This window comes from Rhopalosiphum padi, chromosome 2, assembly GCF_020882245.1.
Source record: "Rhopalosiphum padi isolate XX-2018 chromosome 2, ASM2088224v1, whole genome shotgun sequence".
NCBI classification, from domain to species: domain Eukaryota; kingdom Metazoa; phylum Arthropoda; class Insecta; order Hemiptera; family Aphididae; genus Rhopalosiphum; species Rhopalosiphum padi.
The window spans coordinates 79,051,367-79,078,767 of record NC_083598.1 but is presented as its reverse complement, the minus strand read 5'-3'; the positions used below and the strand labels follow the sequence as shown (position 1 = coordinate 79,078,767).

At 29.3% G+C, this 27,401-nt stretch overlaps 4 protein-coding genes across 5 annotated transcripts; 2 read left to right on the top strand and 2 right to left on the bottom strand.

The window, feature by feature from the left end:
* The first annotated feature begins 327 nt into the window (after positions 1-327).
* LOC132919681 (attractin-like protein 1) lies at positions 328-17,844 on the top strand. The gene is made up of 22 exons (XM_060981456.1): positions 328-786; positions 1,160-1,363; positions 2,110-2,238; positions 2,454-2,650; positions 4,783-4,956; positions 5,028-5,107; positions 6,659-6,986; positions 7,083-7,266; positions 8,033-8,347; positions 8,433-8,594; positions 8,691-8,877; positions 8,968-9,138; positions 9,202-9,385; positions 9,595-9,762; positions 10,504-10,647; positions 10,766-10,915; positions 11,098-11,262; positions 13,183-13,399; positions 13,481-13,559; positions 14,257-14,394; positions 14,462-14,576; positions 15,306-17,844. Exons 1-22 carry the CDS (start codon positions 521-523, stop codon positions 15,464-15,466), a joined length of 3,918 nt encoding a protein of 1,305 aa, XP_060837439.1. The 5' UTR covers positions 328-520; the 3' UTR covers positions 15,467-17,844.
* A 2,948-nt stretch (positions 17,845-20,792) lies between these two features.
* LOC132919372 (nascent polypeptide-associated complex subunit alpha) lies at positions 20,793-21,944 on the bottom strand. Its single transcript, XM_060980939.1, has 3 exons — positions 21,788-21,944; positions 21,455-21,684; positions 20,793-21,381 (listed from the first exon to the last, which is right to left on the bottom strand). Exons 2-3 carry the CDS (start codon positions 21,677-21,679, stop codon positions 20,977-20,979), a joined length of 630 nt encoding a protein of 209 aa, XP_060836922.1. The 5' UTR covers positions 21,680-21,684; positions 21,788-21,944; the 3' UTR covers positions 20,793-20,976.
* Positions 21,945-22,100: 156 nt separating this feature from the next.
* Positions 22,101-24,721, top strand: LOC132919371 (WD repeat-containing protein 54-like). The gene is made up of 6 exons (XM_060980938.1): positions 22,101-22,293; positions 22,530-22,789; positions 23,460-23,640; positions 23,697-23,907; positions 24,007-24,256; positions 24,319-24,721. Exons 2-6 carry the CDS (start codon positions 22,574-22,576, stop codon positions 24,457-24,459), a joined length of 999 nt encoding a protein of 332 aa, XP_060836921.1. The 5' UTR covers positions 22,101-22,293; positions 22,530-22,573; the 3' UTR covers positions 24,460-24,721.
* LOC132919373 (nucleoplasmin-like protein) lies at positions 24,589-27,309 on the bottom strand. Of its 2 annotated transcripts, none has more exons than XM_060980940.1 (6): positions 27,105-27,309; positions 26,100-26,212; positions 25,825-26,044; positions 25,553-25,650; positions 25,409-25,492; positions 24,589-24,839 (listed from the first exon to the last, which is right to left on the bottom strand). In XM_060980940.1, the coding sequence occupies exons 1-6, from the start codon at positions 27,124-27,126 to the stop codon at positions 24,831-24,833; spliced, it is 546 nt and encodes a 181-aa protein (XP_060836923.1). In that variant the 5' UTR covers positions 27,127-27,309; the 3' UTR covers positions 24,589-24,830. The 2 variants fall into 2 exon arrangements, with proteins under 2 accessions (XP_060836923.1, XP_060836924.1); XM_060980941.1 differs by having other exon boundaries at positions 25,553-25,647; positions 27,105-27,305.
* Positions 27,310-27,401: the final 92 nt, after the last annotated feature.

The following is a 27,401-nucleotide window of genomic DNA, read 5'->3' as shown; positions in this document are numbered from 1 at the left end:
TTAGATCCCCCGTTAACTAAATCCTATTTGTATCATTTAAATTCACGAAACACAGATATAAAAAATACTGTGTACTCTATTTTTATATATTTGAAGCACATAATGGATTAAATCTTAATTTATTTGTGACTTTGTGAGCTGTGTTTAGATCAAGGGGATTTAGTTAATCGGAAGTATAAATGGGTGATTACAGTATCTTAATTCTTAAGCCAGTGACAACTGATGATTGTGTTTTCTGCTTGCGTATGCGCGCGTGCGACGAAGACGACAATCTGACGTGATTAGAGTGTGATGGAGTGAGATAACAACGAGATCGTCTAGATTCGGAACACTAACAAAAAAAGTAAACAATAATAATAATAATAATAATAACTTATTACTTATTAGTATTTACTATTTAGTACTAACTAATAACTATTAACTATTATAATACCTATAAGATAGGAAAAAAGGAAAAACTCGAGTTCGCCGTCACGAAGCATTCGGTAATTCGGTCAGACGACGACGATTGCTGCACGTCATGAAAAATGACTTGTTTGACATGTTTCTGTTCCTTTTCAAGTCCAAATATCGACGAAAACGGATCATCCCAACAATGACGACTACGACTGTTACCAATATTGCTCTGCTACTGGTACTCGTTTTTGGTATGGTATCTGTGGCACAATGCTCACTGGACCGGTGTAAAGACGTCGAGTGTGGCAATGGCATTTGCCTTAATGGAACGTGCCTGTGCCATGACGGATGGCAAGGTCCGCAGTGCCAGTATTGCGGTGGAAAAGTCAAGTGAGTGACCGCCACACATTAAGTACTGGTACCATAGTTGTTTTGTTATGACACAGTGAAGATGTCTAGTTCACTTATACATTTGTTCCTGTAATGTGGGTCAATCAGTTAGTATGTTACTCGATGAAATTGATGGTTTTGATTCATCTCTAAGAGTATTAATTACACTTACACATGTCCATATTATATTTACGTGATATTTTGTATTAAATATAATACAATGTAATAGAATAATTCTCATTAAACAGAATAATATTTAATTGAAACCATCGAAAGTTGAATTTTATTCGAGATATTATTTCAATATTGTTTAATTTTTATGTAATATGTAGTTTTGTAATATACCTTATTATTTAGTTCAATTTAATTCCAGGTTAAATGGGACTTCTGGCTTCATTTCTGATGGTATTGGTAACTACTCACTAGATGTGAAGTGTAGTTGGCTTATAGAAGCTGGAAATTCCACTAATTCCACAATCAGATTGCATTTTGAAGAATTCATTACTGAATGTGGTTGGGATCATTTATATATATATGATGGTGACAGTGTTCACTCTCCATTACTTGGTGTTTACAGGTTTGTATTATTCTACAGTTTGAAATCTATAATAAAAATCACTACAATATCTTTTGAATGACTCAAAACTGAAGAAAAAACACTTGGCCTCGGTTCGAGTCCATATTATTGTACAATCAAATACTTGCTTACTAAGTATACTTAGTATAATTAATATTAGATATCAGCTATAATGAGAAAACACAAAGCATAAACCTAGCTACTACCGGTTATTACATGCAAACCATTATCTTTTATTGTATAGATATGAATATTTACAACTATATTATGTATATCCACTACTGCATGATTCATTTAATGTAAAACACTCATTATTTCAAAAACTATTCATGTTTTTAAATATATTTTTGTTTCATAATTTTAAGTGGTTAAAAATAACCTTTATCGACAATTTTTTATTGTTTACAACAAATCAACTTGCAAACCTATATAAACATATTTCTTTGAGTTCTGGTGTTTTCAGGTGTATAATGGTAATAAGTATTGTTAGTACTATGAAAACTTTCAAACAGTTCATGTTGTTTGTTTAGGTATGGTTTTTCAGTACAATTTATGCAATTTTTATTTTGGTTGGTATTTGAATTTTCCAATTTTTTCATTTACAATGGGTAGTATGGGTTCAAACCATTTACAACAAAAACACACTGTTCTTTGGGTCTCGTAATCGATCTCTATTGTATTAAAACTTTCATCAAAACAATGATATAAAAATGTTATTAAAATGTAATTACAATGTTTATTTGCAGTGGTCTTATGTATTCAAAAGATTATTCTCTGCAGAGTGTACCAGAAATAGTTGCTCATTCCGGATTTGCACTATTACATTTCTATAGCGATATTGCTTATAATTTATCCGGTTTTAATATTTCTTACAGGTATGTTAATTTGTATTTAACAAAATTTATTAGACAACAATGTCATTTTATGTAAAAATGTTAAAATTAAATTAATCATTGAAGTTTATGTAATTAAAGCATATTTATTATATATATTATCTATGTATTAAAGAGTATTAAAGATAGTATCTTTGTAAACATAGAATTCAATTAAATATTCTTAAGAATAAGAACTTATACATAAAATATTTTAGTTTGAACACTTGCCCAAGCACGACTTCCTCTAAGCAATGTTCAGGACATGGTATTTGTATAGACTCTGTATGCACTTGTGATGCCCAATTTATTGGTGAAGCTTGTCACATTCCAATTTGTCCAAATAAGTGCACAGCCAGTAATGGTATATGTGATAAGGAGCAACATCGCTGTGTCTGCAATCCAAAGTATAAAGGTAAATTATTTATTTAGATGTGCATTAAATTCTTTTTTTTTTTTATTTGAATGAAAATTTACTATCTATACAAATGAGTACAATGAGTAAATGAATGGAATATAATATATAATATGAGGTGGTGAAAAGAAAATATTAGTTTCACAATAAAAACTCCTGAGCACAAGTGAACATTTTAGAGATAAGTAGTATGTGCAGTGGCAAAATTGAGAATGTTTCATGGGGGGGGAGGATCAAAATAAATTTGTATAGCGAGCTTGTGGGAGCTTTGCCCCACACTCCCCTTATCTGCGTTTTGTATAATTTAATAACTTAACACATATCAATATAATCATTCTATATTACATAATACTATAAATTTACAAATATGTTATAAATTGTTTTAATATTTTTCAATATTATGTCCAGATTCCTGGGATTTTTGGCAAGTTCATCAATGACCTCTTCATTTGAAAATGTAATGTCATTGTGAATTGCCAACATTGCTAGACCATTAAGTCTTTTCTACAAACAAAGTTAAAATATTTTTCTCATTAGATATTATGAAAATGTATGTTATTAAGCAGTAAGCACAGGTGCACTGGTATTATAATTACTAACCTCTAACATACTGTTTCGAAGATATTTTTAATTCTTTTATGACTAGAAAACATTCTTTCAGGCATACTTGTAGAAACTGAAAGTGTGCATAGTATTTTTAAAATAAATTGCACATTTGGATAAATATCGGTATTATACACATGTATTGCTTCAATTGCAGTATTCATATTATTGTTTATTCGCTCAAGTTTTGTCTTCCACAATTTAAATTTTGCAATTGAATTGTTCACACCCAATGAAGGTGAATAAAATTCAAATAATTTTCTAAATGATACCTCCTCATTAGAAGTTAATGCATAGGAATACTTTGAAATCCTATAAAAAATGACATATACACGTAAACCATTAAAGTTTGAATTTTAATAATATAGATTTGAATATTTTATCTGAGTGATTTGTTTTTGATTTTATAGAAGCTACAAATTTAAATTAAAAATATTATAATAATTTAACTTAAAAATACCTTCAAAAATTTCAGAATGGGTTGAAAATCTTTCTTCTAGTTATTGTATAAAAAAGTCCAGGTAAGGTATTAATACTGACATTTTGTAGTATTCTTCAACACTTAAATTGGAATCTGGATTTGCTCGATTTACTTGTCGTTTAGATATTCTTTTAGTACTCAAGAATTAAAATGAAACAGACCATTTATTTTAAAATCATACTTATCGTTTACCGATTAAATATATATAACCCATAGTCCATACTAATACAATTAAATATTTTATTTTTCTTTTAGTTTAATAATAATTAATTATAAGTTTGTATTTGAACTATTTGTAGGTATACGACAATATAAAAATACAGTTCATGGGGGGATCTATCCTCTATATCCCCCCATCCCCCGTAATTACACCTATGAATATACATACATTTAAGTGTGATGTACGATGAGAAAATCTCTGTAATATTCACGTTTCAGGCATCTGGCTGGATTATTATGTGTGTTGGAAACAGAGGATTTTAATTTGACTATGAATGTTCTGTTGTTTAAGTATGATTTTAAAAGTAGAACTTGGTAGTAGTATGGTGTCGTGAATATTTTTTTAAGCTTGAATAGTAAACCATTGTGCCAGACGGTTTCGAAGGTTTGAGCTACGTCGAGGAAAAGCCCTGAGCAGTATTTTTTTGTTTCGAGAGTTATAGCAATGTTGTCTAATCTGTTAGAGTTGGTGGAAAGTAACATATTAGGCATGGAAATCAAATTGGAAGTTTAGAAGAGTGCTTTGTTTAAGTTTTTCAAAAAATTTTTCAAACCTAGATAGTAGGCTGATTGGTCTGTAAGATTTAGGCATATAAGGTTGTTTGCCTGGTTTGAATATAATTATTATGAGTGCTAATTTCCAAGTGGTTGGGAAGTAAGATATAGCTTTAAAGATGTAAGTGAGAAGAATGATAGTTTTCAATAGAAGGTTTTTAACTGTTTTGTTGTTTATGAGATCATGACCAGATGACATTATTTTGGGGTTTTTTAATAATTGATAGAACTTTACCAGGATTCAATTCTATATTAATAATTGTGTTTTTTGTAGGTGACGACTGTAGCCAAGTAGCTGAACATGGTTACTGGGAAGTATTAAAGACAAGTGATTTTGTTCCCCAAGGATCTGCTTCTCATACAGCAGTCGTATGGCAAGATTCTATGTATATTGTTGGGGGAGAGTCTTTCAAAAAAGGACATATGTTATATGTTTATGATTTCAATGGTAAGTTACTAATTATCTATCCATGTTAAATAATGCATTATAATGTTTTTTTTCATTTTATTTTATATTAGGTCATGTATGGGAAACTCCTCATGTAATAAGCAAAACAGCACCAACAATACGATATGGACATTCGTCTGTGCTGTTTGGTGTATGTAAATTCTTATCTAAATAATAATATAGTCAGTATTGTAATAAGATACTTTCAGTTAGTATCTAGTTACAAATAAGGGTACTTAACTTTAAAAAGAATCTAGATACAGATATTATAACCATCTTAAGAGTATCTTAAAATACTTTTAAAAACAAACTATTTTCTTTGTAAATATTTAATATATTAAAGTAAAAAGATTCTATTTGTAATATTTTTTAAAAATATCTTAAGGGGCCCCAACTTCAACATTTGTTTTTCTGTCTATCTCCCATATAATATAGGAACAAAGATATTCCGTATTTCCACGATTATCACTTTTTGGTTCAATTTAGGGCAAGGCACCTATTATATATTTTATATAGACGAATATTTTTTCCTGTGCATTCACCGGATAGATTTTTAGTATTTATATTTTTGAATAAATTGTAAATGATTAAAAATCTATTTGGTGAATGCACAGGGAATATTCTTCTTTATAAAATATGTAATAGACACCTTTGCCCTAAATTTAACCAGAGAGTTGTAATCATGGAAATACTGAATATTTTTGTTCCTATATTATGTGGGAGATAAACAGAGAAAACAAATGCCAGTATAGTGGCCCCTTAAACAGTATGTATTTGTCTTAAGTCATTATTTACAGTATTGTTATCAATCATTATTCTTTGTACCTAAATATTTAAAAAATCATCTTCAGAACTTTATAATACATAGTCTAATTTAATTAAGTTTTCATTGAGCACTTAAAAATCTGCAATTTAGTAAAATAATAATTATTGTATTTTAAAATGTATCTTAGGTAGTTATATAGTTCTATAAGATACACAATATTTTGTATCTTAGATACAGATATAGGTTTTTTTTTTTTAAAAACTTCGATACAGATGCAAGATACAAAAAATAATATAAATATTGTATCTTAGTTAACCATACAATATATAAGCCACAGTTTCAACATAATAACATTGCCCTGATCGCTAGTGTCGACAAATAGTGTTCACTTGGTATTTTGACGATCCATAATTTTGACTGGCAATGAGATAACATTTTGAAATTTATTGTAGGCAATCATGTAATATTTCATTATTCACGTTTTTGAATAATAACTAATGAGTTTATACTATTTATATAATTATTTTATTATAGGTATATACAGATTTGATTTGGTAAAATTGAGTTCAACCACTTCAACCCGGTGTTAGTTTAGTCATGTAAAATGTATAATTATGACTACTGCTTTTTCAATGTAATACTCAAAATATATTAAAAATGTAGAGCCCCAGTGGGATACCTCTTAGAAATGTGTGTACCCACCGACAAAAATGTTAAATGTAAATTTAACGAATCTCTCTCCCCCAATCTTATGTAGTCTTTAGATATAAACATATTTGGTAGAGGGGTTGGGTGGTGCTAAAAATGATTCTTGTCATCGGATACTGATAATGTTAGGAATAGTACTGGATACAAGTATCTAGATATATTACAATACTGAATATAGAAAATGTGATAAATGTTAACAATGTTGTATAAAATTACAATTCTTTTTAGGACAAGATATATGTTTTTGGAGGAGTAAAAGAAGATGGTATTGTGTGTAATGAATTATGGGCTTATGATATAAGTGCAAAGTCCTGGGAAAATGTTACAGTCAATACTGGTTTTTGTGAACGTAACCTTATGAACATTGGTTTCACAAATCAAGCTTTGTGTGGACCATTGCGTAGTGCTGGACATACAGCGACACTGGTGCCACCTTCGTTTATATCATCTACTTCGTCTGGGTCTGGTTCTAAATATGTAACAGAACGAATGATTATTATTTTTGGACATTCTCCTACTTATGGTTTTATGAATTTTGTTCAAGAATATTATTTTGGTTAGTCATTGATAAATATAGTTATTTAATAATAATAAAACTGTGTTATCTGTTAATTTGATTGATTAATAACTATATTAATATTTTTTTTTATAGGTACTAGAGAATGGGCTGTTGTAAAGACTAAAGGTTATCCAGTAAAAGGTGGTTATGGCCACAGTGCTGTTTGGGATCCTGTGACAGAACGCATTCTTGTTTATGGTGGCTATGTTTCAATGAGTCCTCTTCAATCGGCTTTATCTTCAAAACTTTATGCATATGATCCTTACTCACATACCTGGTAATTCATATTTTTGATTATATTTCTTAATAACTTCTTCAATTATTTTCTTTAGTTTCCTTATACTTAGGATTATGAAACTATAGAGAATAATTAAAAATAATATCTCTTAAGTGATAAAAAGATATGATTCCTAGGGACTAGGGTACCATGTTATATCTTCAAAATAGTATCCTAGGTCAAAATATCTTTTAACCTGACTTTTTTTATTATATTTAATTTATTAATAAATTATCATACATATCAAATGTAAATTATTATATATTATATTATAAAATTATTATACTTTAACTATATATTATACATTAAATAATTATTATTGATAAAATCTAATCTATTTATCATAATTCAAACTTTAATCACTATTGTACATTAAAAATCTTAATAAGTAAAATAAAGTTTTTAGTATTGATTGCAGAAATAAATAATAACTAATATTTAGGAATTTCAACATAATTTAAAATATTTTGAATTTATACTTGTATTTATTTTATATATTTTTAGTACCAGTATCATATAAATTATAAATTATATTAATGTGTAAGGTAAGTGATACATAGAAGAGTGGGGATTTTGAGAGTTACAACATCCACAGGTTTTTTTGCTGTAGATCAAAGGTAACAGTTAAAGTAATAAGTATGTCCACTGAAACCAGATCGATTTAGGCCCTAAGTTTACTTGCAATTCTTATGAACCAATTAGGCAGTATAAAAAGATTGATTACAGGAAAATAAATAAAAATGTTTATAATTTATTTTTTAAACAGGTATTTAATGAGTGACGGTCCTAGTGGTAGGTTCTTGCATAGTGGTTCTATGTTGAGTCCTACTGGAGGTTTAATGTTGATTTATGGTGGAAACATACATAACGATACTGGAGTAAATTTGGTTTCATCTGGTGGTCAGTGTTATACTGCACAACCATTACTTTATGATACCTATTGTGACTCTTGGACACAAATGGCATTGCCTTCAAATTTATTCACCAGTCTCATGCGATTTGGACATTCTGCAATAACATTTGAAAAATCGATGTATATTTATGGTGGTTTCAACGGCCAAATGCTCAATGATATTCTCAAGTACAAAAAACCAAACTGTTTAACATCTCTAGTGTTCTTACTAATAACTCTAATAACTCATACAACTTTAATTGTTTGTGTTTAGATTTTCTCCTGGAAATTGTTCATCAAATAATATGATAACTAATTGCTTGAATAGTCGTCATTTTGGTGTTAAATGTGTGTGGGATAACGAAAAAGCCATTTGTTTACCATTTTCAGAAATCCCAGCCATGCCACCCAGCATAGATTATGAATCAACTTACAGGTAATATAAAATAAATAAATGTTCTTTTCTAATCCTTTAAAAAAATTAAAATTGATAATATTAAAATACATTGTTTTATAAATTAAAAAATTGTAGCCGTTGTCCGGAAGAGAGTAAGTCGCAAGTTACTGGAATTATTGATCAGTGCAAGCGGCAAATTACATGTGAATCATGCGTTCATACTCATCGTTGTGGCTGGTGCCCACTGTCAAATTCTTGTGTCCATGATATAGAGCAATGTACTACAATGAATAGAGATGATATTCCATATCGTAGTGAACGTGTAAGTATATAGTTTGATAGATCTATGTCTCATACATACTTCTATCTAAATTCTAAATGTCTAATATATATAATAATTTTGTTTTTGCAGCCAATAACATCTGGTTATCAATGTACTAATGAAAATACTGACCATATGCGTTGTAACCATCTTCACTCTTGTCAATATTGTGTTACTCATTCTGGATGTCATTGGAATTCCAAGATTGAAGTTCCTATATGTGTACCAATCACAAACAAATCCATGATCCAAGATTTCACAGTTAGTTTTTTCTATCATTATTTTATAATTACAATTTAATAAACTCCATACTTTTTTACATAGTCACCAGATGTATGTGAAAGTGTTTGTGACCATTATACTGAGTGTACTAATTGTACAAAAGATGAATGTATTTGGTGTCAGAATAATGAACGATGCATTGATAAAAATGCATACACTTCTTCATTTCCGTACGGTCAGTGCAGAGAATGGACAACAGATGAACACCGTTGTAGAACTTCACCAGGTGTGTAATTACTAATGCTGATGAGTGATGATCAAATTTACTAATATTATTGTTTGTTTGGTTTGAAGCTTAACTTTAATATAAATAATATTTTACTTGAAATTGTGACTTTTGAACTGTAAATTGTAAAAAAAAAAATAATGGTTATTGTACATTAAGTAAAAAAAATAGAGCTTCTGTCTTTATTTGAAATCTGTAAATGTTCTCAGGTAATTCACAGTGCAATTACTATAGGACTTGCATTGACTGTCGAGATGATCCAGAGTGTGGTTGGTGTGATGATGGATCAGGTACTGGTTTAGGTTCATGCATGGCAGGTGGCAATACTCCACCCCAATCTTGTGCTCAAAATAAATGGTATTTCACTCATTGCCCAAGTGAGTATTCAAAATATACCATTAATTTGTATTAAAAAAATAAGTGTTCCACAATGTTTTGTGGATTTTTTCTATACATAGTACTATAGTGTATAAGTATTTATATTGTCATATATGCGCTATTTCTAAATTTAGGTATTGGTATTATAATGATGGATTAGTTTTATTAAAAAAATTTTTGTAATATTTCAAAATTATTTAGAAACTCCTAGGAATTTCCTCCGTGAAACCTCCCTTAATGTTGAATATTTGCAATACAAATAAATAAATAATAAAAATGTTGAATATTGAAATATGTTTTACTCTAAAATTTGATGAAAAAACTAAAATAAATAGATATTTTTTTGATTTAAGAAGCCTACAAACTAAGCATAACTAAGCATGCATATAAATAACAAGTATACATAAATAAACTTCTACATGTAAGGAAAACTAGCCATAAAATAACATTAAATTGATTAAAATATATATATATATGATATAAGTCTGAAGAAGAAATAAAATATTTAATTATTTTAATGAACTGAATATTAAATAACATTTGTGAGATATTATTCAAAAAACAATCAATATATTTAATTTTTAAGAACTATAGGATTATTAAGAATTAGTAAAATTTAGTATTCAATTTTTTTTTGTTTTAAATAAACATATTTAGAATAAGTAAAACTACTATTTTTTTTTTTTTTACATTCTGTGGTTTTTTTCATACTAATTTAAAATTGTTTACTAATTACACAGCTTGTCAGTGCAATGGCCACAGCACTTGCATGAACAATACTGACGTGTGTATACATCCATGTTCAAATAACACCGAAGGTCAAAATTGTGAGACGTGTATTAAAGGATTCTATGGGAACCCAGTTAATGGTGGTGAATGTAAAGGTAATGTTTTGTTTGACCAATTATTCATTATTTTTGGTATTATTTTTATAATTATTTTTTTTTCATATCAGTGGGTAGTAAAAATAATTAATTATATTCATGAATTTTAAAATTATAGAATGTCGTTGTAACAATCAAGGTAACCATTGTAACCAAGAAAATGGAAAATGCTATTGTACTACAAAAGGGATAATTGGAGATAATTGTGAAAAATGTGATACAAACAACCATTATCTTGGAGACCCATCTAATCATGGTTCCTGTTTTTGTAAGTAAAATATCTAGTTTAGTCATAGAACAAAGCAATATCTCTATTGTTTTATTATGATGATTATTTTATTGGGTATGTCTAAAATAATAATAAATAACAATAAAATACATAAATATATGCTTCCCTAATACTCTGTTATTTAATATTTCAAGTATTACAAAATGTTTTATTTTTTTTAGATGATCTGACCATTGATTATCAATTTACGTTCAACCTGTCTAAAAAAGATGATTTGAGATTCACACAAATCAATTTTCAAAATTCTCCTTCTAAGTCTGATGTGGACGCTGACTTTAGCATCACCTGTTCGGTGATGGCCAAGATGAACATCACTGTCAAACCTGGTATGATTCAGTAAAAAAAAAAATATATGTTTATTTAGATTTTTAAAATCATATAGTGCTATATTTATTTATGATGACCAGGGCTCGGAAGTTATAGCACTAAAAAAATTAATTTTTAGCGCTTAAATATGCACATAAAAACATTAATATCAGCGCTATAAATAGCACTAAAAATTGGAAAATATGCAAAATAAAATTTTCAACAAATTTTTTTAAACATGATATTTAAGATATATTTAATTTTACAGATTTTTAATGTTTTTCATAGAATATGATGGTAGGTATCGATAGGTTAAGGTTAGGTTATCGTTATCAGAAACGAACGGAATTGTCCGATTTAATCGACGATAACATCGGTCTAAGGCTATTTCGGATGCTTATCATCTTAAAATAAAAAACATTTTTTCGTTCACATACTTGTAGGCAGCTGTTTGGTAGGTTAACTAAATTTAGTTTTTAAAAATATGCCCATAAACAGCATTTATAACTCTAAATTAGCAATATAGCTCCTATAATATGTATTTATGTGAAAATATACCCAAAAATAGCACTAAAAACCTTAAATTAGCAAAATAGCTGTAAAAACCATAAATATGCAAAAAATAGCAAAATAAAATTTCGTGTATGACATCAGAGCAGTGTGAAACATATTTGTATCTTACTTTAGATGTTCTAGGACGAACCATAAAAAATATGCATTTGCTAGAACTTCCGAGCCCTGATGATGACATTAAAACTTTATTGACCTGTAGCCCATCATTTCTACAATAAAGTTATATTTGAAATTAACATACCTATTTAAATTTTTTTCTATTATAAATATGGACACATTTTGTACAAGTTTTTCAAATTCTGACATATTAAACAATTTAGATTTCATGTAATGGGTCTTAAGAAAAAAACCAACCGTATAAAAATTAATTCATTTTTGTAATTCCTAAAAGATAGATTAAAAAAGAAAGAATAATTTTAACAAAAAGATAAAATTTATAATATATAGGTACTTATAATAGGTACTATAAAAGGAGTTATATTTAAAAGGAGTGTTTTCCTAGGTACTAGGTATACTGTAGTTTTAACATTTTAACTTTTTCAATTATGTTCAAATTTACTTAATTTCAATGAAAAAGTCATAAAAATTATTATGTATATAATTATATTTTTTACTTGAATAGTTTGTCTGTGATTTCATATTGGTTTACTTATATTCAGTATTGTAGTAGATAGTACACTGCTATCAATAATTTAGGCGTATAAATTTTTTTAAAACTACATCATTGATTATATTAATGAGTCTAAAAATATATCTAATCAAAACTGCGCAAGTACATAAAATCTCATATGTTAACCAGTTAACCAATATAAAAAAAAGATTCCTTTTTATTTTTTAACATTCAAAATTTAAATGTCTTAAAACAGTAGGTAATAACTTATTTTTATTTGTTTACATTATTATTTAAAAGTAATTTTTTGTTCATAATCCATGATATATTTTATTATTATTTATTAATATCATGTTGGAAATACTATTTTGGATATGAATTATGATAGAATACTTGAACAATTAATATTTTTAATTATCATTATTTTTATTGATATTAATTTACATTTAAATTTTAAATTATCATTAATTAGGTACTAAGGCATAGGCACCTACATAATATTAGAATGGATTAATATTTATACTGATAACTGATAAGGTATGTTTTTAAATTTTTTTTATTGCATTTAACTTTTAACTTAAGAACTAAATAAATTAAAAAATATTCATGCTGTCTCTCCATGATTTGGAAATTGAACATCGATTAATAACAATAAATTTTATGGTATACATTACATAAACAGTATCAAATATTTTAATTAATATATTATTATTTTACGACTTGTAAATTTCATTTTTATAATATTTCACATTTATAGCATCCGGACCAGAAAAGATGCTACTACCGTTACAGAACTGCACAAACTTCAGGACTAAGTTTTTAAAATCTGATTATATGTTTGGCACCGGCGATAACATGTCACTGACAACATTCTATGTTTATGTTTACGATTTCAAACCTCCGCTGTGGATACAGATATCATTTTCTCAGTATCCAAAATTAAATCTTCAACAGTTTTTCATCACGTTTTCTTCGTACGTATCATTTGTTTACAATATGTTCTGCAAGTATTACTATTAATGTTATTATCTTGGATTTTTATTATAACATTGTAGGTGCTTCTTGTTATTGCTGTTGGTTGCTGCCATATTGTGGAAGCTCAAACAGAAATACGACATGTACCGCAGGAGACAGGTAGGTCTTATTACTTTTAATAATAAAAAAAAATATCTGTACATGTTATCTTCAACTCTGTGACAATACCCAAAACTATCAATCACAATAAAATTAATTTTTTTCAAAACAAAATCTTATGTACAATCATTACCATATTATATTTCCAATTTTACTTTACTAGACTTATAAAATACACTGTTTATGCAGAAGTACTAACATTTTAGAAACAATTTCATTGTAGACTCCCTTCCCATCCCAATCCTTTTATTAAAATCTAGCCACTTGTACAATACTTAAAAACTTCTGAAAAAAGGAATGGGTAGATTGTAGATATCTATTATAAATGTCTAAAATATTATAGAGACCTTTTTAATGAATAAATAAAAATAGTGGATTATCTATTGACTGACTTCCTTAGCGTTTTTATGTAAATAATTCTGTATTATATATTTTCTTATTGTGCATTTCTGCCATAAGATACAGATTGTATGTTTCTTTAAAAATAATAATATGTATTGTCACTATTGTGACAGTATGTAGTCTGAATCTGATGGGTTAAAATTTGAAATACAAAAAACTGTGATTGATACGAATACCGGTAATCTGTTTCAATCTAAAAATACTCAACATGTTAGGTTATGTGTACGATATATGTAGCTGAGCGTGTATACAAATGTGTGACAATATAATAATATTATGATTTGCTTGCGAGTAGAGAATGTTTGTGGAAATGGAACAAATGGCCAGTAGACCGTTTTCTGTAGTCGAGGTGGAAATAGAAAAACGCAACGCCGTTCATGGTAACCAAATACCAACCATTTCCGTATCGAGCAATTTGAGAAAACGCAAAATCGTATGTTTTAATTATAATTCTTATTATACTGTTAAAATGTGTGTGCTTAAAATATATGTTAATACAGGACGTACCGAATCCAGTGGCCTTGGAACCCTGCGCCGGAAATCGAGCAGCCGTATTGACGTTGCTCGTCAGACAGCCTACAGGCAACGATAGATTCACACCACATGGATATTCAGGTACGTCACAAATATCATATTAAATACCTAATATCTATTCAGATTTCAGAGTAGTTCTTTTATCGCAATCCATGTAATATCTTAGAAAAATGTAAAATAATACCTATATGTTTGACGTTTGTTCTCAACTAAGAAAGTGGTTTCCACAGTTCGAAGCTCGTGGCTTGGGGCCTTATATAATATACATATATTATATATTAGGACATTAGGTTAGAATTGCTCGGATTTGCTTTGTCCCTATTGTTTTATTACCTAGTAAATTAAAATGATAATTTTAAAATCATTGCTACTCCTTTTGAAGAAAGGATGAAACCATAAAACAATATGTATTATAAATTGACAAAACTAACGAGCCTTAAAGCTTACGCATCTAATGATTCTAATGTTTATTATACTGATAATCTACCTACAATTTTCACACCGTGGGAAGCTGGCTTTAAATATTTAAATACAAATAATTAAAAAATGCCCTGTATTTACTTAAGCCGGTTCCGACTTCAGTTTCAGGCCATAAACCTTATACAATTCTCACGGCATGTTTCTGATAAATCACACAAGCTGTGAGCCGCGGGTAGAAAAATTTGAGAGATAATAACATGCTCTATCTACAATATACATCATATATGTCGTTCGTTTTTCTTCATTTTTTGCCAGAGTAGTTTGAAAATGTATATAACTGCTACCACTCAAATTAATATATCTTTGTCATGTTTTTGTCATTCAACTCAGGTCTGGCGATAGCGTCTGCTCTGGTTGTGGTGGGTAACGTCCAACATTCCAAGACCAATGGAATCGACAACGGCAGTTCTCCGCTGCCGGGAAAAGAAGACGTCCGCTGGACTGGTAGGGGTTTGAAAGCCAGTCAGCATCCAAGCGAAGCGCGAATTTAAGATTACGACGATGACGACGACATTCACAATCCCTCTTCTCTTCTCCGGCTTTGTCCGTGATTTTTTCGCGCTGCAGCGTAACATAATATAATCGTATAAAACAATACCTACACCAATATATATATATATATATATATATATATATATGTTGTGTGTATAGTCGAACCCGATAAGACTGATGAGATCGTATATATTATTATAATATACGTTTATACGGTGCATTTATGTAATACTTTATTACTATTATATTTAATATATTATATATTATATACAATTAATACTACTACTACTGCTACTACTACTATTACTACTACTACTACTACTACTACTACTACTACTACTACTACTAAACTATCCGTAGTTTTCCGAATTAATCTGATGACCTATCGGATGGCATCGGATTGATTTATGAACGACACAATGTACGACGGTACCTATATAATAATATAACATACATATAATACGTTCTACGCTAGGCCTGCATGTATTCCTTTTTAATTTTTTTTTCTGTCGCTGCGCCTTCGAGTAAAATACTACATTTTTATTGTATAGACGCCGTGCACAGGGCATTTTTTTAATCTCGTATTTACGGTACTTTGAATCTCATCTTGGTCTGCAGATTTCTGTAGTACAAAAATCTCAAATCGGCGACTTACTCATCAATTGATAAATACGCCATACGTTACAATGTGTCAATATTGGTTCCTCTGTAGTCTAGATTGACTTTCCTCCAAATTTTTTAGTTTGCCTGTCATCGCCATGTATATTGCATACATACTCATTCGCTCAGTGTGCAACATAGTTGTCTTTTCGGGCACGCAAAGCTGCACATTCCTATAATATAATATTATACCTTCGTTCTTAGTATAAACGGTTTGGGTGTAATTAGTACACTTAAACCGTGTAGGTGTAATATAAGTATATAATATTACGCATATCGTTTGTGATTATCCAAATAAAATATAATAATATACATACCTACACGTACATCATACGATATTATAACTATTTAATATATTATATTGTCTATAACTGACAACTGTAACACCTAGATAGTATTATTATTATTGTTGTTACCTGTTGTGTTGTACGACACGGTATAATATGGAAATTTGAAAAACATCCCTTCTTTTCGTTCATTCCGTGGGTCACATTATTGGCCCAATCATTTAATCTCTCAAAAAATAAATACCTCGTTACAATCACGAATAATAATACAAAATATAGCAGCAGTGGATATCGATCAAATGTAACATTGCTTGTTTTTCCTTCCGTCGATCGCATACGATCCAATGAGTCCGTATTGTGGACTGTATTAGTCATTTCCTTATTTTCATATTCTCATCGGTAATTTGTCAGATCGCAATGTATTTTACCTATATATATATATAATATATACCGATGACGTTACTCGGTCAATTTTAATTATTATTTTCATGTTTAATTAATATTATAATATCATCGCCTACATAATTATGATAATATTGTGGTCCGTAATCCGAAGGGGGGCCAAATTAAAAATCGTACGTCCAACGGGTGTCCGACATGGCACGTTGGCGACACATGTATTCGTTAAAATCTATTTTCTCATTATAATATGTAGTAATACTGCGCTACGACAAATTTTGTAAAAATTATTTATTATTATAAATTATATATTACTTGTTCTAATAAATAAAGCGTATTATTTATAATAAATATTTTCTGTGATTTTAGATTCGCTTACTCAATTGTGAGTGTTTTTCTTTAGTTTTAACTACTTTATGATGTTGTATGTATATATATACGGACGGTAGAATTCTCCAATTGCTATAAGTGCTAATTATTATTAATTAATACAGTTATATAATTATTAATTATATTATAATGTTTAGATTATAATTTTATGTTTATTATAATTATTTTATTATATTATATATCATTAATTTTAGTTTATAAATATATTTTTTAAAACGTCCATTTTTTTTTGTATTTTCATTATCATATATTTTTTGTTAAAAAAAAAAAAAAAACTATTAAATTATACTTGTTTTGTCATTAGTTATATGTTATTTAATATCCTAGTTTATTTTGTACAAAATAAAAAACAGGACACAGAGTATATGGCTTAAATTATGATGCATCTATAATTGTACTTATAAAAATATAATTATTATCATAAATTTAATGCAAACGAATAATATTAGCTTTTAAAAATATTGTTTAAAAAAAAAACTTGAATATATTTTGATATTTCATCTAAATCAATGCAATAATAACTATTTATATAATATATACATTATGCAAATATAAACGCAATCGGGATTGTTAAATGTTATGTTTAATAATGTTATTAAAAATGGTTATACTGTTATAAAAATAAAATGAATATGTGCATATTTAGTGTGTACCTCTTTTTATTGGTAGTATATTTTTAAAATTAAAATAACTTTTACAATCTACAATAAACTAAAAAAGGTAAGCAATAATAAGTGGGTATCACTGCTGTATAGACGGGCGTCGGTTACAAGTTTACAACCACGTATTTTATACCGTTTAATATCGTATAATTTTTTTCTATTGTTAAAACGGGAATTTGGAAGGACGAAAATTCAAAACGGCACACATTTGATTGACAGTTAAAAATTAAACTTTATCATTATCATTATTAAACAAATTGCCGTAAAAATAATCCAATATACGAGATATTATAATTATAATAATAATTTTTTTATATAATATAATTATTATACACTAATACTTTATAGAAATAACTAACTTATTTTTGAGTTCACTTTTCAATTATAATAGGTACGTAATATACCTACAGCCTACAGGTATATTATTTTACAATTTAGGTACTATTTAGTTATTTTAGTGTAAAAGGATATATACCTACATAATATTGATTATTGACTATAGTTTTAGATTCTGAACGGAGTGATGAATGTACCTATAGATTTTACAATATGATGTGTGTTTTAATTAAAATTTTTTAAAAAATTTTTTGTTTTTGTCATCACGTTTTGGAGTACCTAGTAATACCGTAATAGTGCTTTTATTTTTGACTCCAGCCCCTCTTTGAAAAGAAAATTTAATTTAGTTGGTACTTTTGAGTAGGGGGGGGGTCAAAAGTAAAAAAATTCCAGTAGTTTTAAAAAGTGTCAGAAAAAACCTTGAAAAAGTAACGGAAATACGGGAATTTTTACGCATAACCACTTTTCGACAAAATTGATTTTGCATTTGCTGTAACGCAAATCATTGTAAATACTTAAAATTTTCACCAAATGTTTATATTAGCGTTATCTATTTACAATTAAATTTTCAAAATATTTAAAAAAATTTTAAACTATTTCTAGACCATTGAAATTTTCGATTTTTCTAAATATTTTTTCTTGAAATGCTGATAAAATAATTCGGCTTTTCAAAAAATCTTTAAAATTTAATACAAGGTTTATTATAAGTTGTTCTTATTGTAGTAAAAAAAAAAAATCAAAAATCGTTAGTTACAATTTTTGTTTATAAGCATTAAAAGTTCAAATGTTTACGAAATATGTCAAAATTGCAAAAATTTGCAAGGAATTTTTAAGTTGAAAATTCATAAAATTTTTGAAATTTATATCTAAGATTAAAAACCCCAACATAAGGTTCTCCATAACTAATCAGAAAAACTGGAAATAAGTATCTTTTTAAAAAATCCTTTTCATTAATTTCATAATTGAACGTATTGTAAGATGATATATACTTCCATAGCACTGCTAAATTTTAAGTCAATTCATAAAAATATGCAAATACTTGAAGTCCCGAGCCCTGGTCATTACATTAGAATTGGATTCAGTAGGAATAAATTTCTCGACAACAACAATTGAGGGCATTGGTGTATTGTACGCTAAAATATAATGAACGAATATTATATAATATAATTAGGTACAAGTAGTAATATCAAATATATTGAAACGTGTAAAGCAATCTTGAAAGATCTAAGAAATTGAGCTTTTAAACAATACTATTAGGTGCATTTCTAAAATAATTTATTATACTATACCTACATGGTACCTAACCTACTGACCAATTGTACACTCAATTAATTTCTGTTCATGAAGATTATTATATTATTTATAAGTTAATAACAAACTAAAAGTAATTACAAATACAATTATAAAAATTAAAAAGTAATAGGCAATGACCAATGCCTGTATATAGACTAGTATAATTTAATAAATCAGCCCGCTCATATTATACATGTTTTACAACATTCTTCATATCTATTGTGCTCTAAAATAGTATGAATACTAAAAATGACTATATTTTAAATATATAATTTTGAGACACTTATAAGTTATAATTTATAACACATTCAGTATAACGTGCCTAATGCCAACTCGCTATAATATTGATAAAAATACAAATGTAATAATTGTGTCGCCACAAGCCATGATATGGATTACGGACAGCTCTGCATAATAGGGTTGATAACAAATTGGTTAAAACTCAAAATTAGCAGCACTAATTTATTTCTACTGAATGGCCATACTTTGTTAAAAAAGTATTCCAGACAACTTTTTGCTCCAGGGCGGCATTTTTATACATCTATATTATATTATTTTTTGTATACATAAAATATTATTTGTTTTAATAGATACTCGATGAGAGGTATCATTTATAAATATATTGTATTGCTCTATAGTGGTTTGGCATAGAACATTCGACAAATACTTGACTTCATCAGCCAAATGCAGTAGATTATAATAATTAAATTTCAATAATATTGTCAATGTGAAAACATATTATGGTACAAAATGAATGGAATCCATTGGGCACATAAAATGTTGGATTAACAAAATATATATTTTTAATTGACGTTCACCACTTTATGATATGTGCTTTTAGAACCAAGGCCTGTGTTACAATATAAAATACATAATAGATAACTTCATAGTCAACTAAACTTTCTAAGTTCAAGGTTTTAGGAACAATACATTAATAATTAAAAGTCTGTAAATATTGCAATATATTATTAGATATTTTTTTTCAAATATTTGTAATTTTGTTGACCTAATAGTTATAACTAGCAATAATTTCAAACAAGATCATGTTAACATTTTTTTTTATTATTAATATTATTTGTAACATTTTTATTAGCATAACTTAAATCCAAAACTATTGCAATATAAAACATTGTCTATCAAACAACAAATATATTATTTAAAAGGAAATTCAATGAACTCTAAAAATTGTTATATCATGTACTTAATTTTAAGAGGAATTAATATATAGCTGAGATAAGAGATAAGATAAATCAATGTATAATTTTAAGGTTTCTGTAAAAATAAAGTAACTCAATATATAGCCAGAGAAAGTTTTGTATTGAACCGAAAAACAGTATATACAAATAACGTGAAGGAAAAAATCAATTTTACAGAAGATCATATAGTAAATGTGCTTATTTATTATTGGATGTTATCATCAGTCTAAGGTATAAACAATGATAATTCTCTCCCTTAAAACGTTATATACGTTATATCCTAGTTTTACATTGTCAAGTCCATAATAGCATTGACAATATCGTTGTTGTTTTTAAGTAGTGCTTCAATAGCCTTGCGCTTGGTCACTTGTGCTTGCGCACAAACTAGGTCCACATCCTTTTCTTCTACTCCCTTATAATCAATCTCGCCTTCTTCTTCCTCTTCTTCTTGGATAGGCTGACTGACCATTGGCCTGGACGCACCATCTTTGTCCAATACACTCGGCATCATATCAGCAGACTTGAATTTCTCAGCAGCTGCAACTTGTGCTTGCTGGCTTAAATCTTCAATCTTTGCTTCACCAAACACAATGTAAGTGTCAGATGCTGGGTTCTTGAAGACATCAGGGTTGTTAATGACAAACAGAATGTTCTTGGATTTGCGAATGGTCACTCGATTGACCCCATGTATCTAAACCAAATAAAAATTTGAGGATTGTTAAATAGCATGTAAAATGATCAAACAATATTTTTCTACCACGCACCTGCTTGAGACCAAGTTTGGATATGATTTTCCTAGCTTTTTTCTCGCCTCTTGACTGCCTGGCCTTGTTGGACAAGTCTTCCGCGGTGACACCACTAGCTCCTTCACCACCTTTGCCAGCGGCAACATCTACGCCACTTGAATCGCTGTCACTGTCTGCAGCGTCTTTCTTGGGCTCCTCGAAGCTTACTTTTTTTGTAGCATCGATTTCCGTTAATTCCGGCATGTTTCCTGCAATAAAACATACACGTTTGATCTTTAGAAAATCGGTTCTTTTGTATAGTTAAACTATTATTAAGAATTTTGCCACAGAATTGACATCTGTGTTACTTACTTGAATTTGTTGGGTTAAAAAAAAAATTAACAAACTACGAGAAATGTATCAGGTCTCGAGGTTATGTACGAAAAACGTGTTGTGATCAACAATAAAAATCGTGAAGACCGAATTCGGTATTATCGAAATCACAATACAGTATTCACAATAGCAAGTCAAGGAATGTGTAAAAGAAATAATGTACAGTGTTACCGCGCGTGATAATATCGAAAGTCACGGTCGACCTCATGAACGGCAAAATGATATTTTGATAATAAATAATGATTATTGTTTACATAATATGATTTACGCCGGCGCGAAACTTGGGCAATGAAAATGGCTAAAATCTGTGAATTATGTATAAGTAATAATACTAGAATAGTAAGAATAACGAGTAAATAATGAAAGCATGAATAATGAAAATAGTCAATAGAATGACAAATCGATAATATCTTACGAGTGTACGACTACAGGACTATATAATATTACAAAGTTTATTCCCATAACCAGCGATTAGCGAATCAATCGTAAGAATATTGAATACCTACAAAGCACCCTTAGGGCTTAGAGCAACTCTTATTAGTTTTTGTTTACTTATAATTTCGTTATGTTCTGCTATACCGTACTATAATGTTATAAGTATTAACTACACTTTTTCACATATATCATATATATATATATATATATATATTATTTAGTTGATTTGTATGGTCGTCCTTATAACTTAATGATTAAATAACTTGTGTTAAAATCTTATATTTAGGTTGAACATAACATACACATTTATTCGGCATCCACGGACGACGAATGTTATACAAAAAGGAAAAACAAATTTTTATTAAAGGTTCCGTATCGGCGGTCACAAACAACGTTGCCGTAAATGTATCCAAGTATCAAAAGACGTTGCACGGTTTTGCCGTCATTGACCGGCAAACAGTTCACGTATTGGGTTCAGAAAACTCAGTGGATAGTGCAACTGATTTTCCGCAGTATTGTCTCGACACGAAGACGGACGTTACCCAAGTAAAACGATTATAAATTCTATGCATAAATGCATAATAATTAATATAACATCATACATTTTGGATCTGGGTAAACATTTTTTATAAATTTAAATCAATCAGAAAAATTGTACAGTACTACCAGTCAATAACCAATGTGTAATGATTATCACTGTTTAAGTATTTTACTCTTCCACAAAAAATCATCGTTCAAATTTATCTTCTTTAGGTATAGCCAATGTAACTTGTCGAATAAAATTATTGGTGTATACTCATTACTCTGTCCAGACCGATCAAAATCAGTTTTTCTGTGCATTCCCCAATAATACCCAGCCATAACTCATAAGTGAACCAGTTTTGATAGCGTGGGAACGCGGGGAGTTGCGCAGAATTGGCGCGTTTTCTCGCCGAACAGACTATAGACATTTTAACTTAATTATTATTCAATTATAAAAAAAGAAGACAATATTTAAACTTATACTACTGTTATTGTTATTATTTCTTACTTGTTTAAATAGTTAATATACTTGATGAGTAATATTAATGATTATTTTCTCAGATCAATTTTCTTATTGTACTATTAAATAATGGTTGGGAATAAAAACAATTCAATAGGCAATATTTAAAGTACCATCGTTGCGAAATATCGATTATTTTAATTTCTATTAAAACCAGCATATTTCTGATTTTAGATACTTTGGTGTACACTTGGTTACATTAATTGTCTAGTAGTCACTTGTTCAGAAGGGCTGATTGTTTTCGACTGTGATCAACAGTTTAAACGCATATATGCACATAACTGCGAGGACAAAAATATGAAGGAGAAATACGCAAGAGGGATTGCCACATTTGAGTGCACTTATCTGTGTGTTGGTAAGTGAATTCAATTTTAATTTCTATACAAATATAGCAATTATTTACATGACCAGGCAATAGTAATGGATCAATTAGAGTGTTCGGACCAGACGAAGATGGACAAGTAGTATTTCTAGATAGGAAACTGTTACATGGGGCTCCTATCACGGACATGTCAACCCACAAACATAATTTGGTGTCTTGTGATGAGTCCGGTTGTACAGTACTTTCACAAATTGATTGCGGTGAACTGATGATCATTGCTCGAACAAAGGTTTTTGGAGGGTTGGTAACATTCAAGGTTATTAGAGCACAGTATAGATTTGTTATATTTCACAAGTAACATCTCTGATGAACTATTATGTATGAAGAACAATATTTTAGACATCCATGCACTACAACAGAAATGACCAGAATTGGAATAATGGCCGTGGGTTATGGATGTGGAACAATTCGTATGTTTGATCCAACCGTTAAACTTCTAGAAGAAGATGCAGAAGATCAGCTTCCAATGGTAGTTCAGATGTCTGCACATGCTAGATGTGTTACATCCATGTCAGCAGCAAAAGATGCAGATTTGTTACTGAGTGTATCTGAAGACTCGTGGATTAGAGTTTGGAAAATCAGCTCTACAGTAATATATAATATAATACAATACAATTTGCAAATAATATTAGTTACATTCCATCATTTCAGACCGTTACCTTGTTGTATTGCTATATGAAAGAAGATACTATGTTTATGGGATGCCAATTCATGACTAGAAATGGATCAAAATTTTGCACTACGGCATACGACTCACCCTACATAACATGTTATGCATTAACCCAATTGTAGGATATGTAACTTTATTTTAAAAAATAAACAAATTAATTTAAATGTGGTAAAAAATTTGAATTTAAAACAAGACATTGTATTTATATTGTATAAGTGGAGGGCTTAAATAATAGTAGAAAAAAAATTACATCAGATATTATGAATATATAATTTTAGTAACTTCAATATTCTGGATGTTTCTATATGCAGATAACAGGATTCTTATCATAAGTTAAAATGTCTAACTATTACATATAGAAGGTCAGACTAAAAAAAAAAACAATTTGAAATTAAAAAATCTTAATTGTTAAATAAATTAACACCAGAGGACAGTGTCTCTTGTTTCATTTGGAATTTGCACATCCAGGAACATTAAAGCCAGATGTTTGAGTTTAATTACTCTGAAAAAAATAACAATAAATTAGTTAATGTAACTTAATAATAGTAAAAATTGGTTAATATATCATATAAAATTAGGAAAGTCCTATTCAAAATAAAAAAAAAGACCTTAGCAGTGATTAAGTAACACCGGTTTGCTGTAAGTATAAAGTGAACTAAATTATGTCTGTCATTTACATGACCAAGACACAAGTGTCACAGATTCACATTAAACTATATAATCTTCGTATACGCCTAAAGACAAGTTGAAAACAACAGGTTTAAGATGAAATTATCATACTATAAAGTAATTATAAGCAGTAACTAAAAGAGCTTTAAAGTGAAGCCATGTCTATTAATCAAAGTTACAGGTAAGAACATGATCTGTTCATTGGCAGCTTATAATATTTTAATTTTTTAAGCAAAATATGAGCAAGTACCATACTATAAATTTATAATGTTCATATTTTGACAAATTCATATCAATCACGAAAACCCGTACCAAATTAAAAAGTACATTATTTAAAAATAATTTGTTAATTTCAATCCTTTGAACTCATAATAATTTATAATACAAAATACAATTACTTACTTCATTTTCAATTTTAGGCCTCTTAGCTGCTTTACCGCCCTTTGAATTTGAATTAGCTGCTATTTTGCGTTTCTTTTCATCTACCTACAATGATAAATATTTTAAATATAAATTAAACCTTAGTTTATTATGAAGTTTACATACACTATTTTTTTCTTCTTCAATAACTTCTTCTTCCTCTTCTTCGAATTCCTCATCGATTTCATCATCATCCTCTTCATCAGCCATTCCTTCACCAGCTACTCCAAGTAAATTTATTTTATTTTAAATATACATTATATTACATAAATCAAGAATACTTAAATAAGTTATATGCTCAGAAACTACAAAAGGTTCATCAGATTTTTAATCAGACGCAAATTACCCAAAAATGATTCATCATCGCAAAAATGTAACCAATGTTTATTAATACTTACTACCAACTGAGTGATTTCCCAATAGATGGATAGGACCATTGCCTTTTACAAGTTTAAATGTAACTGGAGGGTCTGGGAACAAAAGGTCAAGTACACATTGACTATGGCCGGTACCTCCTTTCAATACAACAACAGGGAACTTAATATCTGATTTGTAACCCATTGCTTCAACTTCGATTACATTAACTTCACCGTCTGGTACTTCTGGTCCTAGAACAGCCTGAAAAATAAATTTATTAGTATAATGTTCTAGAAAAAGTTGAATAAAAAAATACCTGTTTGACAAGTAAAGTATGCTCTCCTCGGAAAACGTGAGAACTATCATTGGCATCTGGTTTTACATCAGGATCCCACACTTCAGTACCCTTTGTCTTATCCAAGGTAACTCCTAAAATATTATTAATGTTAATATAAGATATACTTTAAAGCAACTTTCAACATATTATTAATTTACATGTCGGTCAAATTAATGGCTAACTTAATAAAAGTTCAGTTAGCAGTGTAGCTCGATTGGTATGGCGAGCAGAAAATTAAAATCATCACTTTGTAGTAGAGTAAAAATAATCAGTTATTATTAACTGTGGTAATATTATAGCCAAAATTAAAAACCGGATCGCGCATATAAGAGAGGAAATAAAACTTTGGAGGTCGCTCCTTTGCCTTGAAATAATAACCATTTCATAATGTCAAATTTAACACGACACAAAAATCGGTGGACACACGATGCACGGCAAGACGTACAAGAAATTGAAGTGCGCGCGCTTAATATACCGACGAGTATTAATCTAGCGGGCACGCGCCCAATTATACTGTACTCCATAGTAGAGAAAAATAATTGACAACACGCGTTCCGTCTAACAGGGAAAAACCGAAAGAAAATACAACGGCCACGAACGAATCTACAAAAAATAAAATAAAGTAATGAACGAACGACGATTTCACGATCTATAATATGGATAGCGACAATAATAACATTAGTTTGTCAGACCGTAAAAATATTTTCACACAAAGAGCGGGTACACGGACCATGTGACTTTTAGGCTGTAGTTTGACGAGGGGCCACTCCTAAGGATAAAAATCGCGCGTCAAATAAAGATGCCAAAATATTGCTAGAAACGTGTTAACCACGCGAAGAAAGAGCATGCAAAACGCATAAATGCGTAACCGGTAGACGGGGGGGAAGTAAAGTGAAAAAAAAAAATCACCAACGTGTGGAGTGCGCGACCATATTAATAACGAAACACACGTCGTGCAGTTTTCGCGCGAGCCATTATACTCACCCCAAAAGTAGTCTTCAGTCATTCTGATGTTTCGAGTGTATATTGACGTGAAAATATATTAAATGTGCGTGTCGACGCGTTTGTAGTAAAAAACGCGTTGTTGGAAAAAATGAGAAGTAGTGATGTTGACAATTGCGCACAATGTGTACGGCACGACAACTGTAACAATAATGGCCGACAGCGGCTTTCGACGTCGTCGTCGTCGTCGTCGTCGTTGCCGGTAAACAAAATCCGTTGTCTGCCCATTCCGCCCGACCATCTGTGGCGCTACCTACGGACGCCACGCCGGTTCAGTGG